Genomic DNA, 17,467 nt, shown 5'->3' on the forward strand with positions numbered 1-17,467 from the left:
AGCACTATTCCAGCACTAACCATCATAAACAAGCCTGGACCCGCACTAACCATCCTGGACTAGCACTATTCCAGCACTAACCATCATAAACAAGCCTGGACCCGCACTAACCAGCCTGGACTAGCACTATACCAGCACTAACCATCATAAACAAGCCTGGACCAGCATTAACCAGCCTGGACTAGCACTATACCAGCACTAATCATCATAAACAAGCCTGGACCAGCACTAACCAGCCTGGACTAGCACTATACCAGCACTAACCATCATAAACAAGCCTGGACCCGCACTAACCAGCCTGGACTAGCACTATACCAGCACTAACCATCATAAACAAGCCTGGACCCGCACTAACCAGCCTGGACTAGCACTATACCAGCACTAACTATCATAAACAAGCCTGGACCAGCACTAACCAGCCTGGACTAGCACTATACCAGCACTAACCATCATAAACAAGCCTGGACCAGCACTAACCAGCCTGGACTAGCACTATACCAGCACTAACCATCATAAACAAGCCTGGACCCGCACTAACCAGCCTGGACTAGCACTATACCAGCACTAACCATCATAAACAAGCCTGGACCAGCACTAACCAGCCTGGACTAGCACTATTCCAGCACTAACCATCATAAACAAGCCTGGACCCGCACTAACCAGCCTGGACTAGCACTATTCCAGCACTAACCATCATAAACAAGCCTGGACCCGCACTAACCAGCCTGGACTAGCACTATTCCAGCACTAACCATCATAAACAAGCCTGGACCAGCACTAACCAGCCTGGACAAGCACTATCCCAGCACTAACTATCATAAACAAGCCTGGACCCGCACTAACCAGCCTGGACTAGCACTATACCAGCACTAACCATCATAAACAAGCCTGGACCAGCACTAACCAGCCTGGACTAGCACTATACCAGCACTAACCATCATAAACAAGCCTGGACCCGCACTAACCAGCCTGAACTAGCACTATACCAGCACTAACCATCATAAACAAGCCTGGACCCGCACTAACCAGCCTGGACTAGCACTATACCAGCACTAACCATCATAAACAAGCCTGGACCAGCACTAACCAGCCTGGACTAGCACTATACCAGCACTAACCATCATAAACAAGCCTGGACCCGCACTAACCAGCCTGGACTAGCACTATTCCAGCACTAACCATCATAAACAAGCCTGGACCCGCACTAACCAGCCTGGACTAGCACTATACCAGCACTAACCATCATATACAAGCCTGGACTAGCACTAACCAGCCTGGACTAGCACTATACCAGCACTAATCATCATAAACAAGCCTGGACCCGCACTAACCAGCCTGGACTAGCACTATTCCAGCACTAACCATCATAAACAAGCCTGGACCCGCACTAACCATCCTGGACTAGCACTATTCCAGCACTAACCATCATAAACAAGCCTGGACCCGCACTAACCAGCCTGGACTAGCACTATACCAGCACTAACCATCATAAACAAGCCTGGACCAGCATTAACCAGCCTGGACTAGCACTATACCAGCACTAATCATCATAAACAAGCCTGGACCAGCACTAACCAGCCTGGACTAGCACTATACCAGCACTAACCATCATAAACAAGCCTGGACCCGCACTAACCAGCCTGGACTAGCACTATACCAGCACTAACCATCATAAACAAGCCTGGACCCGCACTAACCAGCCTGGACTAGCACTATACCAGCACTAACTATCATAAACAAGCCTGGACCAGCACTAACCAGCCTGGACTAGCACTATACCAGCACTAACCATCATAAACAAGCCTGGACCAGCACTAACCAGCCTGGACTAGCACTATACCAGCACTAACCATCATAAACAAGCCTGGACCCGCACTAACCAGCCTGGACTAGCACTATACCAGCACTAACCATCATAAACAAGCCTGGACCAGCACTAACCAGCCTGGACTAGCACTATTCCAGCACTAACCATCATAAACAAGCCTGGACCCGCACTAACCAGCCTGGACTAGCACTATTCCAGCACTAACCATCATAAACAAGCCTGGACCCGCACTAACCAGCCTGGACTAGCACTATTCCAGCACTAACCATCATAAACAAGCCTGGACCAGCACTAACCAGCCTGGACAAGCACTATCCCAGCACTAACTATCATAAACAAGCCTGGACCCGCACTAACCAGCCTGGACTAGCACTATACCAGCACTAATCATCATAAACAAGCCTGGACCAGCACTAACCAGCCTGGACAAGCACTATCCCAGCACTAACTATCATAAACAAGCCTGGACCCGCACTAACCAGCCTGGACTAGCACTATTCCAGCACTAACCATCATAAACAAGCCTGGACCAGCATGGAATCCATGCTGGTTTATGGATTTTTTTTTTTCACCAGTCACACTTTTTGCTCCAGTGAATATTTCTTTTTGAAAGTGAATATTTGTATAATGAACATCTTGAAAGTTCTGGCTGCAAAAAGCCATTGAACTTTTCCCTCTTGAAAATAAAGATTCTTTTTTAGCATCTACGGTTCCACGGAGAACCTTCTTCAACATCCATGGAAACTTTCCAATCCACAAAGGTTCTTCATAGTGGAAAAAAGGTCCCTTAAATTTATAAAATGTACTTCACACAGAAAAATAAGAACTGTTTGCTGAACATTTTCTTCTGTTATGTCACCAAGCTGATTTACCACAACCTAATCGTATTGCGTAAAGGTGAAGCACAAAGGCCTCCGGCGTAACGCAGCGAATGAATGTGCCTTCTTGTGTTTAATGGAGAAAACACCGGCACTTTTAAGCTGTGGGACTGGTTGAACAGTGTGTGCTCAAGTGTATGTTGGCACACAGGTGTTTGTACACAATGCATTACACGTCGTCTCTACCCTCACGCACCAAGGGACAAATCAACAATTTGTCCACATTTCAAATTGTACTCGACAAACACACAGGTACTGTATCTAGCCAGATGGGGCCCGTGTGCCAGTTCCTCTGTGATATGAGGGCTTGATGGTTTATTCTTCTCTCCTCCCTGCTGCAGTTTAACAGCACTTGACTTTATTGTGTGAAAGTGTACGGATACTCGCACTGCCAATAATTCCCTGCAGGCATTATTACTGATTGGTGGTGATGGATGGATCGGTATAAGGGTCTGTTTACATGACACCCTTTTTCAACTTTTTCAAAAACTTTTAAAGCGTTTTGGCTGGTTCATTTACATCAGAGGTCTTCAATCCTGCTCCTGGAGGGCCACTGTCCAGCAGAGTTTAGTTCCAACCTGCTTCAGCACACCTACCTTTGAATATTCAAGCGATTCTGAAGAGCTTGATGAGCTGATTCAGGTGTGTTTGATTAGGGTTGGAACTAAACTTTGCAGGACAGTGGCCCTCCAGGAGCAGGATTGAAGACCTCTGATTTACATGACATAGTTTGTGAAAACGTTTGTGAAAACATCATGCGTATGCATATTATTTATTCACCCAGACACCAACATAGTGTCAGCCCAGATCCGGCCCACATCTGGGCCGTGTGGAATCCACGTGTACCAGATGTGGGCCGGATCTGGGCAGACATGTTGCTGTCTGGGCAGTCTATAGGCACGTAGTGTAGCGTTTTTAATCGTTTTCTCTGTTTTGACAACGTTGTTGTCAGTATGCGAAAAAAACGAAGGAAAAATGATTCCATTTTAGTACTTCATTGACGTGTAAACTTAACTTTACTGTTTTTTTCAACTGCTTACACACATTTTCAAAACTTTGCCTCTTTTTTTTTTCAAAACTTTACACACAAATCCAAGAGTTGCACTCACAAAACGCAAAATGCCTCACATCTCTTGCAAAATGAAGCACTGCATTCAAAATATCACAAACACATCTCAAAAGCAAACATTTGTCTTATGTTGCAAACAACTTTGCCATAATATTATATTTTTGGCCAATATATATCATATAGGCCTACACACAGTTATTCAAAACATAAAGCTCTTCTTTCATGACCTCCTATGTACATTTCTGTACATGATTTCTGTACGAAAAACCTATAACTTTGACCTTGTGAATTGTGTGTTGTGGTTTGCAAAAAGTCGAAGGCCGAGAATTAGTGTATGGTTTTGCAGATTTGGTGTGTGGTTCTGGTGTTTGCGTGTCAGGTTTAAGAAACTGTGTGATAAGTAAGGATTTTGTGTGTAAGCAGTTGAACAAAACTGTAATAAACTTTTAGAGTATTTCTGTTAACCCTTTTTGGACACTCCTGAAGTCTGATTAAAAGCCTGGAATCAAGAAGTATTGATTTGTTTATTGCTTTCGTTTAATACGCAGTGGTTCAACAGTTGTAGGCTGATTCATTTTTTCAGGATTCTTTGATGAATAGAAAGATCAAAAGAACAGCATTTATTTGAAATAGTAATCTTTAGCAACATTACTGTCTCATCTGATCAATCTAATGTTCTGACCCCAAACAGATGCATATGAGACTGAAACAGTCCACTTGTACATATATAGATGGAAGAAACCATAATGCTCAAGATGGCACTAATTTTACAGAATTGTATGTGATACGTACAACACCAGTGTCTGTATCTCAGATTGCTCTGAGCTATTCAGTGATAAGAAATGACTTTGACCGTGCCAGAACTGATCCTGGGATCTTCTGCCTGTTTCTGGGGTCTTTCGTCAGGTGTGAGCACATGAGAGGAGGTTATCTGGGTGGGTTATGTAAATGAACACACACATACACACACACACACACACACACACCTCTGGGACAGGAGGATTGCGTAACACTTTACACCACCAGCAACTCGTCTACCCCGTTCACACAACACTTGCAATTGCTTTTCCACGCAAGTTACCTTTCTTCGCCTTTTAGCCTGAACAATATTTATAGTTCTGCAATTATATAAGCAGAGAACCATCTGTGTGTGCTGCAACATTCCCCCTTCTGTTAAACATCAGGAACAATGTTGTGTTAAATTTACATGATGGCTCAGCTGCAGCTGTGATTGTTTTGTAACACCTAGAAGAGCTTGAATCCACCGTAAAGCTCATGAAACACAGATTCCCCACTGAACACACACAAATGATGAGCATTACTTTCACTCTTCAACACTGCGAGAGCTTGAAATGTTGCCTGGGTGTGTCATACATTCCACATTTTATCTCGTAAATCCTCTGGTGAGAAATGTCACCGCAAAATCAAAATAAATTTGTAGGACCATAATTATTATTCTTTTTTTTTTATTATTATAGCATTTAAGCACATTTCTCTTAGTATAAGAGTAAAAACAATTACTGTAAAAAATAATAATAATAATTAGCATATATTAAAGGCAAAATTTGTATATATTGCATTATAGTAATTTTGATTTCTATTTTAATATGAGTTTTTAATAGTGATGGCAAATCTTTCCTTCAGAAATCATTCTAATATGCTTTTTGGTCCTCTAGTAACATTTCTTGTGTTATTTTATTATCAGTGTTGAATTTAAAGTTCATAAGAACAGCATTTTTTTTTTTTTTTTTAATAAAAGTTTTTAGCAACATTATTACATTTATTATTTAAGTTAATCAGTTTATTTTTCTATTGATTTTGGTATCAAATATCAGGTGAACATGTTTTTTGTGATGATGTGTTTTAAAATATCAATAAATGAAGCATTCCTCAGTATTTTAGTTCATAAGACAATATTGTTTTATCATAGATTCTCATATTACACAAATGTTGTATCTGTACAATTCTAAATACATAGGTTCTCTGTTAAAATACAGTGTGATAAAAAAAAAATCTCCTGTATCATGAAGTTCATCAGATGTCCACCACTTGCTCATGTCTACTGAAACATCTCTTGCACTCATTCGAATCCCACAAACATAACTCTCTTGTGCTTATGCCAAAATGCAACTTAAAGCTGAAGTGGGCAATTTTTCTCAATATTGAAATACTTTCTCTCAAGGAAGTCTATATCTGTCAGCATTCCTATTCATCTCAAAGGCTGTTGTTCATTCTGTAAATTCAATTCTGCCATCTTTGCTCATGGTTCCGCATGCAGGTTTTTTGAGCCAATCACCTGAGCCGTAAATGCCATGTGACCGGAGCCGCATAAAAATGTCAGGACAATGCAGATTGGCCGCAGACAGTGAGATTTTGTTTCATGCGTTTGAACTGGCAGAACATCTACTACAATACCATTAAATATTTGCAACATTCAAATCAGTCTGAAAACTATTTTGGAAATTCCATTTGAGGATGCACGGACATCACACACTTCAGCTTTAAATAACGAATCATAATTCATAAACCATACTGCAATGTAAAATTTATCTTCATTGACCTGCAAGGCGCAGCCTTCACAGTGTTGGATCGTGTCCATTATACTTGCTCCAAATGATGTCTTGTGCGGAAAACTCCAACCACAGTTAAAGAGATTTCAATCCTGCATGTGTTTCACAAAGTAACTAATCACTAATTAATGTCTAGATGAAATTAACACTGATTCTTGTAGGATGCTCAATAAGTGCATAGTTGTGTTCTTTGATCATTTTCATTTGCAGGAAAGTACTTTTCTTACTTTCCCTCTCCTGTTTGCTTCCACTTTATGCTTGTGTATTGTGTGAAAATGTAAAAAATGTGTTATATTAAAGGGATAGTTCACCCAAAAATGTTACTCGCCCTCATGTTGTTCCAAACCTGTATGAGTTTCTTTCTTCTGTTGAACACAAAATGAGATATTTTAAAGAATGCTGGTAACCAGACAGTTGACGGCACCCATTGACTTCCATAGTATTTTGTTTTTCCTACTATTGAAATCAATGGGTGCCGTCAACTGTTTGGTTACCAACATTCTTTAAAATGTCTTCTTTTGTGTTCAGCATCTCTACAGCTCACACAGGTTTGGAACACAGTAAGTAATGACAAAATTTTCATTTATGGGTGAACTATCCCTTTAAGCCAGTGTTATGTTGTTCATTTCAATAATCCAGCAGGGATTGCAGGCTGTGGTTTTCACACTAAAGATTCACAGACGGGTGTGATATCTGAGTCTTGACTGTGCATTGAACTGAGTCCCGTATCTGAGTCGTCATCATTCCCGTCACATGTTTTTGAAAGCCCTCTTGCCTGCTCCACCCACACACTGTCCCCCTCGAGAGCCATCAGTCTGTCTGTTTCTATTGTGCTTTCCTCTTTCAGCTCCGCATTGTCTGCACTGTCCTCCTCAAAATCCAAAGAGTTGACTTTCTCCAATAAATCCGTTAGTTCTTTCTCTTTCGCCCCCCATATCTCCTTGGTCAAGTCCAAATCATTCCTTATAGCCTCCAAGTCTGTGTTCAGCCGCAGGCCGATGTACAAACTGGTGTCGAGTTGGGTTCTGATCCTCTCCTCTTCCAGAAGCAAGTCATTGTCAGACGACGCATCCGGCGCTGAAGATCCTTCGTCATGTTCTTGAGTTGTGACTCTGAGAGATGCCTCGCCAGAAGTGCTTTCGGCGTCTTTATTCGCAAGTTCCTCGTGCCTTCTCTTCATCCATCTCTGGTTGAGTTCCTCTTGGATCTCAGTCGTAATGCTCTCCATGAGGGCCTCGTGCTCAGCCAGTTCTTCTTGCAGTTTGATGACCTCCTCGCATCTCCTCGCATATTCCTCAAACTGGGCGAGGGCTTCTTCTGGGCTGGTTTTGTCCCCCTCGCAAACTTTATCAGGGTTGGCGTCCACTAAATACGTATCTTGGACATAGTTGATCCCGTGCATCTTCATTCTATCAAAATGAACTTTGGCCTCATACCTGTCGATTTCCCTGTCGAGCTCTTTTATCCTCTGAATCTGCTGGCGGATGGTGTGATCTTGAGATATGACCAGGTGCACAAGGGTCTCCATCTTCTCCATGCATGATTCGTCCTTAGATGCAGCCTGCGCTCTTTTCTTATTGATCTTATCCAATTTTCTGAATGCTTTCCTGACTATCCGCCTTTGTTTCTCTTGTGACAGAGCCATGGTCACTCTCGCGGTCCCCTTGTAAACACACGGGCTCTCCTTGCTGAGAACTACGCGCGCCTCAGCGCTCCGCGGCCCGTTGCTCGGGAGAGACGCCTCGTTCTTCACCAGCACAAACCGCACGTTTTCTTGCTCCTCTCCCCACGCGCTCCACAGTCGCAGGATCTTGGTTTTGTTGGGTAAAATCCGCTCGACCCCTCTCCATTTCTCCACAACGCAGTAGGACTGAGGAGAGCCCGAGAGAGACACGCGCGTCTCCAGGTTCTGCTCCTCCAGTAAAACCCGGATCACATCTGCGCAGGTCGTGCGCTTCGACAAGCCCGACACGAGCTTCTCTTCACGACAAACCCACACTGATATTTTACTCTCCTCTGCCTCCATCTCTCTGACTGATAGTTACTGTCCCAGCAAAGTTTCCTGCTGCAGGAAATTATTCAGATGAAGTAAAAACTATTAAAAAAAATAGAACTATTGCACCCTATAAAATGTAAAGGGTTAATCCACACTGTTGAAATGATAAAGCTGTAATGTTGTTGATTGAAAGAGTTGCTGATGCTCCAGTCCTCATGTGTGTCTCTCGGTCTCTGTGAGTGAATGAGAGCTGACGGGACAGCGCTGCTGCGAGTGCACCGCACTGATCACATGACCTCTCTCGAGCCTAGATAGTCCCATATAAGATAGCCTACCTGTTGTGTGCACTTCTTTTCAGATGAAACAAAAGAAAAATCTCTGGTAACACTTTATTTTACAGTGTCCTTGTGATATATGTTACATGTACTTACCATAGTATTAACAGTAAATTATGCATAGTTACATGCAACTAACCCTCAACCAAACCCTAATCCTACCCTAACCCTATAGTAAATACATGTAGTTGCTTATTATTACTCAGTACTTAAATATATAATTACACTGCAACAATGACACCTTAAAATAAAGTGTAACCAAATCTCTTTTTAAAATATTTATATATAATATAATAAATATTATATAAATATAATAACAGCACAAGGATCTGATCAGTTGTTCGGATCATTGACCAATAAAGCTTCAAAAAAGGTGTTTTTATGAAAATCTTTTCAAAACTGATGTAATTGAATCATGAACATGAAACTTACATGGAACATAAAAATGTGTTTACATAAAAGGTTTCAAACCTAAAATTATGTCATAGTATTTAGTTTTTAATTTATTGTTATTGAGACGCCATTTTAAATTGTTTTTTTAGTCGGACTGTTGCACCACCTGACATTTTGAGGGTTTAAGATAACAAAACATAAAATAATGTGTATTTATTTTAAACGGAAAAATTGCAATTGGACACAAATATATGCATGTCATGTCATTTACCCAAACTCAGCGAATTCATACTTCATATTCATTTATCAGTTTTACGTAATATTGTCTTTTACAAAACTCACTCGGGATTCATTTTTTTTTTTTTTTTATAAAGAAACAAATACATGTTTCTAAAAAAAAAAACACGATGATTATCACATATATTAGCCTAGTATCATCATCATCATTTCATAATTAGGGCCAATTATTTTGTTTTCGTTTCATGTCTTGAGGTTTTATTTTTTTATGCCACAATGACTAATCGTTTTATGACATATCCAAGTGAAACGGCTTCTGGAACAGGAACAAATATAGGGCGGGGCTTGATTTCGTCCATGGGGAATTTATTTTATGGTTGTGGTTGCTAACTTGCTATTGGTGGATCTCATGTGAGTGACAGGTTGGTTTTCCCGCCCTCACTCTAGCAAACACGTCATCAAAGAGAAGAGATGTCGCTTCAAGAGGAAGGGGAAGCTATTTATAATTAAAGATTATGAGGGCACATGACAAAATGACAAAAACAACCATGCACACATTGCACAGATAAATCATTTATAATAAATAGCCTACTGCAAAATAAGAATGGTTCATTTTGATTTCATGGTGACAAACAATTAGCAATATATTTGCTTACATTGTTAATGCAATTGTTTAATGTTAGTTCATGTTGCTCAGGTCCATTATTAACAGATACAATTTTTGATTTTATTAAGTAAATGTTGAAATTAAGATTAAATATCGGCATACGCTTCAGAGCATTTTCTTTGTTAGTTCATGTTTACTTATGTAGTTAACAAATGTTTTCAAATAGAACCTTATAGTAAAGTGCTACACATTTATTCTGTGAGCATGCAGTGGATAATGGGAGATTTACAAAGACAAAATCTGCATTTAGCTGGTCATTTCAATATGTCCCCTTAAGGCACCTCACTATCAGCTGTTATCAGGGCATGACTGAGGGAGTCATCTCATGTGAGTGGACATGATTTAAAGTACTATTCACCTTTAACCTGAGTACATCTTTAACCTGCCGTTTCCGAAACAATAAAAACAAGCAGCCTGTCCCAACCCACAGTAAACTGATCCATTTCATAAAGGCCAGAGTTTAGTGCTTATCATGCCTGAACAGTGCTTGTGATGAGATGGACCGTTTGTTTGCAGTTATTTTAATAGTTGCATTTTTTAATCTTGAAGGCCAAAGTTGGTGTATTTGCTTCTTCAAGCTTGGAGTAGGCCTACTTGAAATGTGCTGCTTCCAGAGTATTGCATTAAGAAATTGAGAAAATAAAAACTTATTTAGAAATTGTACATCACAACACCAACAACCGTTTATCCTATATGTAGTGATTATAAGTCTGCAAATTTATAGACTACATGTAAACTCGAATTTCAGGGTCAAACCTGATCCAATTAAGCTTAAAGGGGCATAATCCTTATAATAAAAAAGCAAATTGCATGATCATTGTATGGTTTTAAACTTCAGAAATCTCTTCATATCCACAAAAACAAAGATATGCAATGACACCACACATTACTTCGCTCAACCGAAAATGTATATTTCATTTTTAAACCTTTTATATGTCTTTAAGCAATACATAGCAAATAAAAGTAATTTAGGTTTAACCGCTTCCTGAGAACGATCCTGCAGCGACACATGCTGTTTACTCTCATTATTGCAAAATTCACAATTCATATCTGTAAAATACCGCCCCTAGTGTTCACTGCTATTACTTTAACTACATCTAGTGTACGAGAGGGATACAGTATAAATAAATAAATACAGTATTAATGCCTACAGCTTTTATATATGTATTAAAATAGAACAAATTATGCAAATTAAAATCAAAAGCTAAGGGCTACCACTAGTGTTAAAGTTGAGGTTTGTAAGATATCCTAAGTTACAATACATTCAATAGACTATTTCACAGCCTGTACCGGAGTTAATAGTAGAATAATTGTGCGGATACAAGACATGCAATAAATGTGTAGATTTTCGTAAATAATAATAACCCAAATATACAAAATACACTGGACACACACACACACACACACACACACCACTTAATTGAAAGGGTTGGTTCACCCAAAAATCATTTATCAGTACAGTTGATGGACCCCGTAGTATTTTTTTCTCCATACTATGGAAGTCAATGGGTTCCATCAACTGTCTGGTTACCAACATTCTTCAAAATGTCTTCTTTTGTGTTCAGGAGAAGAAAGAAACTCGTACAGGGTTGGAACAATTTGAGGGTGAGTAAATAATGACCGGATTTTCATTTTTGCGTGCACTATCCCTTTAACTTTGTTTTCAAAAAGTGACGACAGGTGGCGCTGCAGACTGGCAGATAATTTCAGTACTGCAATCCATCCCCGCGGGAACATCAATTACAATGACAACTTTCTTTAACTCACCACATGTCATTCCAAACCTGTATGGCTTTCTTCTGTGGAACGTAAAAAAATATATTCCTGGAAACTTTCCACAGAAGAAAAGTCATACGGGTTTGGAAGTACATGAGGGTGAGTAGCCTCAATAATGACAGAACTTTCATTTTTGGATGAACTTTCCATTTAAATTAAAAGAGGGAAAGATAACATGATCAGACAAGCTGTGTTTTAATTATTTATTTTATTCAATATTGTATACATACAAAGTATTCTAGAAAGCTACAAAATATCTACCACTTTATCAAGGCGGCATCAAAATGTTACGGAGCAAAGACAAGACCATATGCGATAAAGAACACACACTTAATAAGTTTTCTCTTTTCACTCTCAGCCTTGCTCCAATGTTTTTTTTTTTTTCACCCCCATCATCAGGGATATTAAGAGATATCACACCTTTGTACCAAGAAAAGCCAGAATATATAATTTTATACAAAGCACCTTTTTACAAAAAAAATCTCTGCACACAAACCCAAATATCTTTTTATGATACTATCTGAACTAGAGAAAAGTTCACTTTAAAGCCAACATCTTAAATGGTAATGAACATAGGAGGTACCAGTACCTACACACAGACAAAATACAAACATAGATCAAAAAACATAAGCTAAACTGCCGTCATACTGTAGTCCGGATTCCGCTCAAATCCTTACTTAGTGTCCATTACTAGCAAAATAATGTCCGTTTAACATTCATCATATTAAAGGCATTAGTTCTCAAATCCCTAGAGAAGTAAAGGGGACTGTTAAGGAGGAACTGACGTAGCAGATGCACCAGCAGTAACAGTATCACCACCCGAACGGGCTCTGAATATACTGACGTCATCACAAAACATGTAGAACAATACAGGAAGATCTCTATATGAAACGTGAACAAGAAGGCGAAGGTAACAAAACAATCAACATCGTTTGCCGTTTTGATATTGAGCGTACTTAACTCCACGGTTTACTTTAAGCGGTACAACATACACAGCTGTAAATCTAACTTAGTCTTTCACTCTTTGAGGGTTTCATCCACTTAAATGAACAACATGAATAAATTATGCAGTGGAGATGATACGGTTTGGTGAAGTCAAGAACTTTGCGGATAATATCCTCAACTATCTTTTAGGTCTGAGGAGAAAAACACCTTTGCGTCACTTAATGTAGTGTTTGCTATATTCACGAAAGAAAAAGAAGACATTGAAATGGCTTAAAACAAGAAGAAAAGGAAAAAGAACACCATTTAGCATTCATAATCTCCATGGTGCTGTGAGGTTTTCACTTTTATAATTTGATTATGCACTAGAAAAGACACTCACAGAATGGAACCAAAGTTCTTGAAAGAAGAGAAAAAGAAAAAGAAAAAAAAACATGAAAGTTTGCCACATCCACCAAATCAAATGCTGATAGAAATTTGTTATTAATAATTATTACATAACTTTATTTCAGAACATCTCCACTCACTAGCCCATGTTGATTTTTCTATAAAATTTTATGAAGGCAATGTGGTGAATATTTTACCTACATCCACTTTTTTTTTTTTTTTTTTTGGTTTTTGATCATCTTAACAACGCAAAATAACATCTGTCTTTTCTAAGCTGGAAAAATCGGAACCAAAGGCACTTTCATGCTACAGTGCAGGAAATAAAGAGGAGCTCAGTGCGTCTCCAACTTTTTTGGTCTTTTCGGATAAGAAAGGCAAGATCAGATACTTTACGTACAGTATGTCTTAAATATGTCTTCTATGTGTCTCTGAGAGTGAAAGGTCAACCAAATGGCCAGTGCTTTTTTTTTTTTATAAAGACGACACGTAGGATCTTACGGTGCGGTCACATTTGCAAAATTGCAGCGAAATTTCAAGGACAAAAAATGTGGTGGAGAATGCGGGCAGCTTTACATGTAACCTCCGATCAACCAACGATAGTCCATTTTCTATTGTCAATAGCGTAGTGATTTTCCAAAAAAAACAAAACAAAGGCAGCTTTCTGTTGGTCAGTGCGACGAATTCACGCGAACAACTTAAAAATTAGCAAAATCTGCATGGGGAAAATTTTCGCCACAACGTAAAATCTTCTATTGAAATGACTGGATTTCGCCTGCAAAATCTCGCCGAGCAACGGTAAACGTGACCGCGCCTTTAGTGTTACTTTTTCCCGAAAAACGACTGCGCTCATCCGCGTTGACATCATACACTAAGGCACTGTGCTGTATATTGTTACACTTTGGCAGGTTTGTACTGTACAATTCCTACAACATGTGACAATAACAAGAAAGTCTTCCAGCTTAGGAAAGAGGTCACAGCTTTAGTGGCATCTTTTGGAGTTCACACAACCATTATTAAGGCTTGCAGTCGTAGAAATCGATTAGGCCACAGAGACACGGGCTGTGCGGGAATGTCGAAGGCAGCGAAGAACTCTGGGACAGGACTGATTCTTACAGAAGATGAAGGAGTGCTCCATGATGTACAGCATGTTCAGGGATGGGCTTTGTGAAGTGTGGCTTCCCCAGCGGCAGAAGGCATGTCCGACGAGCGGGTCCAAGTGCTCGGGTCAAGCTGATGAATAATCCGTCAACCCTTGGTAGTTAATGCAGTGCTTCTTGTTTCTAGAGTTATCTTTTATACAAGCATGTTGGCAGGAGGCGTTTAGCTGTCCAGTCAACAGGGTTGATTCTCTGCGTTTTCTTATTGCAGGTGGTGACACGTGAAAACAGACACGGATTGGTATAAACTTCTCGTAATCACAGTGCAGTAATTCCTCAACGTAAAATTAAAAAGTAGCATGTACAGAGTAACTCTTTTCAAGGCCTGGACTTCTGAATTCCCTGAATTCTCTGAATGTTCGGAATGCGGGAACTTTTTTTCTTTCTTTTTTTTTTAACACCTACAGTAGCTTTCTTTTCAATAAATCAACGTTTCAGAATGAAATTTCTCAAATACTTTTTCTTTGGGAAAAATACCTGTGAGAATGTACTGTATATACATCTGTACAACTACATCCCACACACACACACACACACACACACACACATTTATGGCTGCACCCATATGCTTTCAGATCTTTTGAGTACATTAGATGATTTAAAAAATAAAAATCGAAATGAGGTTGTTTTCAGATTCAACCTAACTCAACCCAACCCTTAAGTCGAATGATACCGTATGTCACTTTATATGTATAGTCTACGCATGAATCTTGATCTGGCATTCTTTGACATTCTTTCCTGTATTAAAACATAATACAACTGTACCGCCATTCACAGCTGCAGTTAAACGTCAAACACATATTAATAAAGAAATATATATATATATATATATATATATATATATATAATTAGAAGCATCACCCAAATGCGAGTGAAAATCATCTTGAGTGAGTGTTGAGCTAGAGGCACTGCCACTGTATGAGGTCGAGAGTCTGTGTGAAAGAGCTGCTTCATTCCTTCACTAGTCTGTAGATGTGATGCTGGGCTCCGTGCTCGCTGTTTGACACTTCGAACACACAGGCCATGCACAGCAGGGTCTCCTGTGTGTCTCGGTTCGTTACCACCTGAAACACAGAGTCAGAGACGTCACATTACTGTACAGTAAACCACATGAAACCTGTCAAAATCATATTTGGGTTACACTTTATTTTAAGGTGTCACTGTTACAGTGTAATTATACATTTAAGTACTGAAAGTACAACTAACTTTAGGGTTAGTTGCATGCAATTATGACTAATTTATAGTTATTACTATAGTAAATACATCCAACGTGTAACAAGTACACATTAAAATAAAGTGCTAACCATATGTCTACAAAATGTTTAGAAAATTTAGCACAACACCCCTAAATTATCATTACTATAAAGGAAAACATATAATTCTTATTTAATTCTTAATTCTTCTTATTTATTTTTTTGTATGCAGCAAGGATTCATTAAATTGATGAAGTTCTAAAAAATAATTTTTCAAATGAAATTTTTTCATTCATATTTCATTTCATAATATTCATTTATATTCATCCAAGAATCCTGATTTTTTTTTATTATTATTAAAATATTAAGCTGTTTTCAACATTGATAATATTAAGAAATGTTTCTTGAGCAGCAAATCAGCATATTAGAATGATTTCTGAAGGATCATGTGACACTGAAATGATGCTGAAAATTCCGCTGTGCATCACAGGAATAAATTACATTTTAAAATATTTAATTTTTTTTTTTTTTTTTTTTGTAAATTATAATATTATTTCACAACATTTCTGTTTGCAGTGTATTTAACTGTAAACATATAATTTTTTTTTCAATAATTTTTTTTTGAATGGTAGTGTACATCATAGTAGTATTTGTGTTATGTTATATAAAAAATAAAGCAGTATTTACAGTACATTTCTCTAACCTTTGAGAAGTAAAATAAAATGATATGAAAAACCTGACCAGCAGACTACTATATTTGATGATACTATAATGAAAATGACCAGAATTACAAAAAACTGAAAAAATAAAGCTTTTTAGCAAAAAACTGAAAAAAAAAGATTTTTAGCAAAAAACTGAAAAAATAAAGCTTTTTAGCAAAAAACTGAAAAAAAAAAAGATTTTTAGCAAAAAACTGAAAAAATAAAGCTTTTTAGCAAAAAACTGAAAAAAAAAGATTTTTAGCAAAAAACTGAAAAAATAAAGCTTTTTAGCGCTATAAAATAAAGATCTTTAGCTTTCTAAAGATCTACAACACATAACAGTAATACGAATTTGATGTGGGAACATTGTCCTGAAAATTATGGGATAATGCAAACAATCTTTATGGTTCTAAAATATTTTATTTTGGTGAGAAATGTGACCTGGATGTGTTTTTTAGATTTGTGAATGGATTTGATCAAGAGGAAGGTCTCAGGGTTTTGACTGCATGCATCACTTTATGTAAGTGCGTAAAAAAAAAAAAGTTTTTTATTAAGTCTTGTGCTTTTATATTGGGCTTTTTTCAAGCACTTGACTTTAAAAGCCACATTTAACTGACCATGTTTAAAACCCCTGATATGGTGCAATGATGGCTTGATAGGTACGGTTGGGATACATTAGTATTTAAAAAGTGTTTTAAATGATTGGATCATTTTTCACACATTTCACACATTGGATCCTGTGCATTTAGCGCTGCATGTGTTTGGATCACCTGAGATCAACCCTTCAACAACCACCACCTTTCAACAACATACACTATAAACACATCTTTCAGTCTTTCTATCATGACTAAAACCTCCATCGTACCAGGATGTGAGGGATTTGAGGGAAGAGAGCAGGGAAAGTGCATTAGTAAGACCCTCACTGTAGGGGAGAATAGGGCTCTAATCCTTATGTGTGTGTGAAGGTTAGAGAAAGGGGTTCCTCCCCCTTTGCAGGAGATTATCAGGCTTTGCACAGCGCCACAGGAATGCTAGGAATGCAGAGTCGTATCAGCTCAGAGGCCACAGGCTTTCACTGATTGGTTTAAACATCACTGATGGACATGCAGACTCACCAATAAGATGGTGAAGTTCTCCAGGACGCTGTTCATCATGTATTTCTCAGGCAGGTGTTTGAGTTTGTGGATGAAGTTGATCATGTATTCACACATGGGAGACCGACTTATCCGGTAAACAAAGCGGCCGTTCTCAAAGCGAGCGTACTCCGTCTGAGAGGAGAGGTGAGAGGGAGATCAGAGAATGCACAACAAAAAAACACCATGGCATATGATACACTAC

At 38.7% G+C, this 17,467-nt stretch overlaps 2 protein-coding genes across 9 annotated transcripts in view; both read right to left on the reverse strand.

Moving 5' to 3' along the window:
* Positions 1-5,631: 5,631 nt before the first annotated feature.
* rassf10b (Ras association domain family member 10b) lies at positions 5,632-8,567 on the reverse strand. The gene has a single exon (XM_079865217.1). It carries the CDS (start codon positions 8,369-8,371, stop codon positions 7,007-7,009), a length of 1,365 nt encoding a protein of 454 aa, XP_079721343.1. The 5' UTR covers positions 8,372-8,567; the 3' UTR covers positions 5,632-7,006.
* Positions 8,568-12,118: 3,551 nt separating this feature from the next.
* The window catches only part of tead1b (TEA domain family member 1b), a 75,836-nt gene continuing 70,487 nt past the window's right edge, over positions 12,119-17,467 (reverse strand). For all 8 annotated transcript variants that reach the window (XM_079866120.1, XM_079866118.1, XM_079866125.1 and 5 more), the window contains 2 exons: positions 17,245-17,397; positions 12,119-15,299 (listed from right to left, as the gene is read on the reverse strand). In XM_079866120.1, coding sequence (XP_079722246.1) covers positions 15,186-15,299; positions 17,245-17,397 — 267 coding nt within the window. In that variant the 3' untranslated portion in view covers positions 12,119-15,185. The remainder of the gene's footprint in view (positions 15,300-17,244; positions 17,398-17,467) is intronic.

This window comes from Squalius cephalus (genome assembly GCF_949319135.1).
Source record: "Squalius cephalus genome assembly, chromosome: 3".
In the NCBI taxonomy this organism is placed as follows: Eukaryota; Metazoa; Chordata; class Actinopteri; order Cypriniformes; family Leuciscidae; genus Squalius; species Squalius cephalus.

What these genes read in the sequence shown, in the direction of transcription:
- rassf10b (XM_079865217.1), bottom strand. Translation starts at nt 8,371, where the DNA reads ATGGAGGCAGAGGAGAGTAAAATATCAGTGTGGGTTTGTCGTGAAGAG.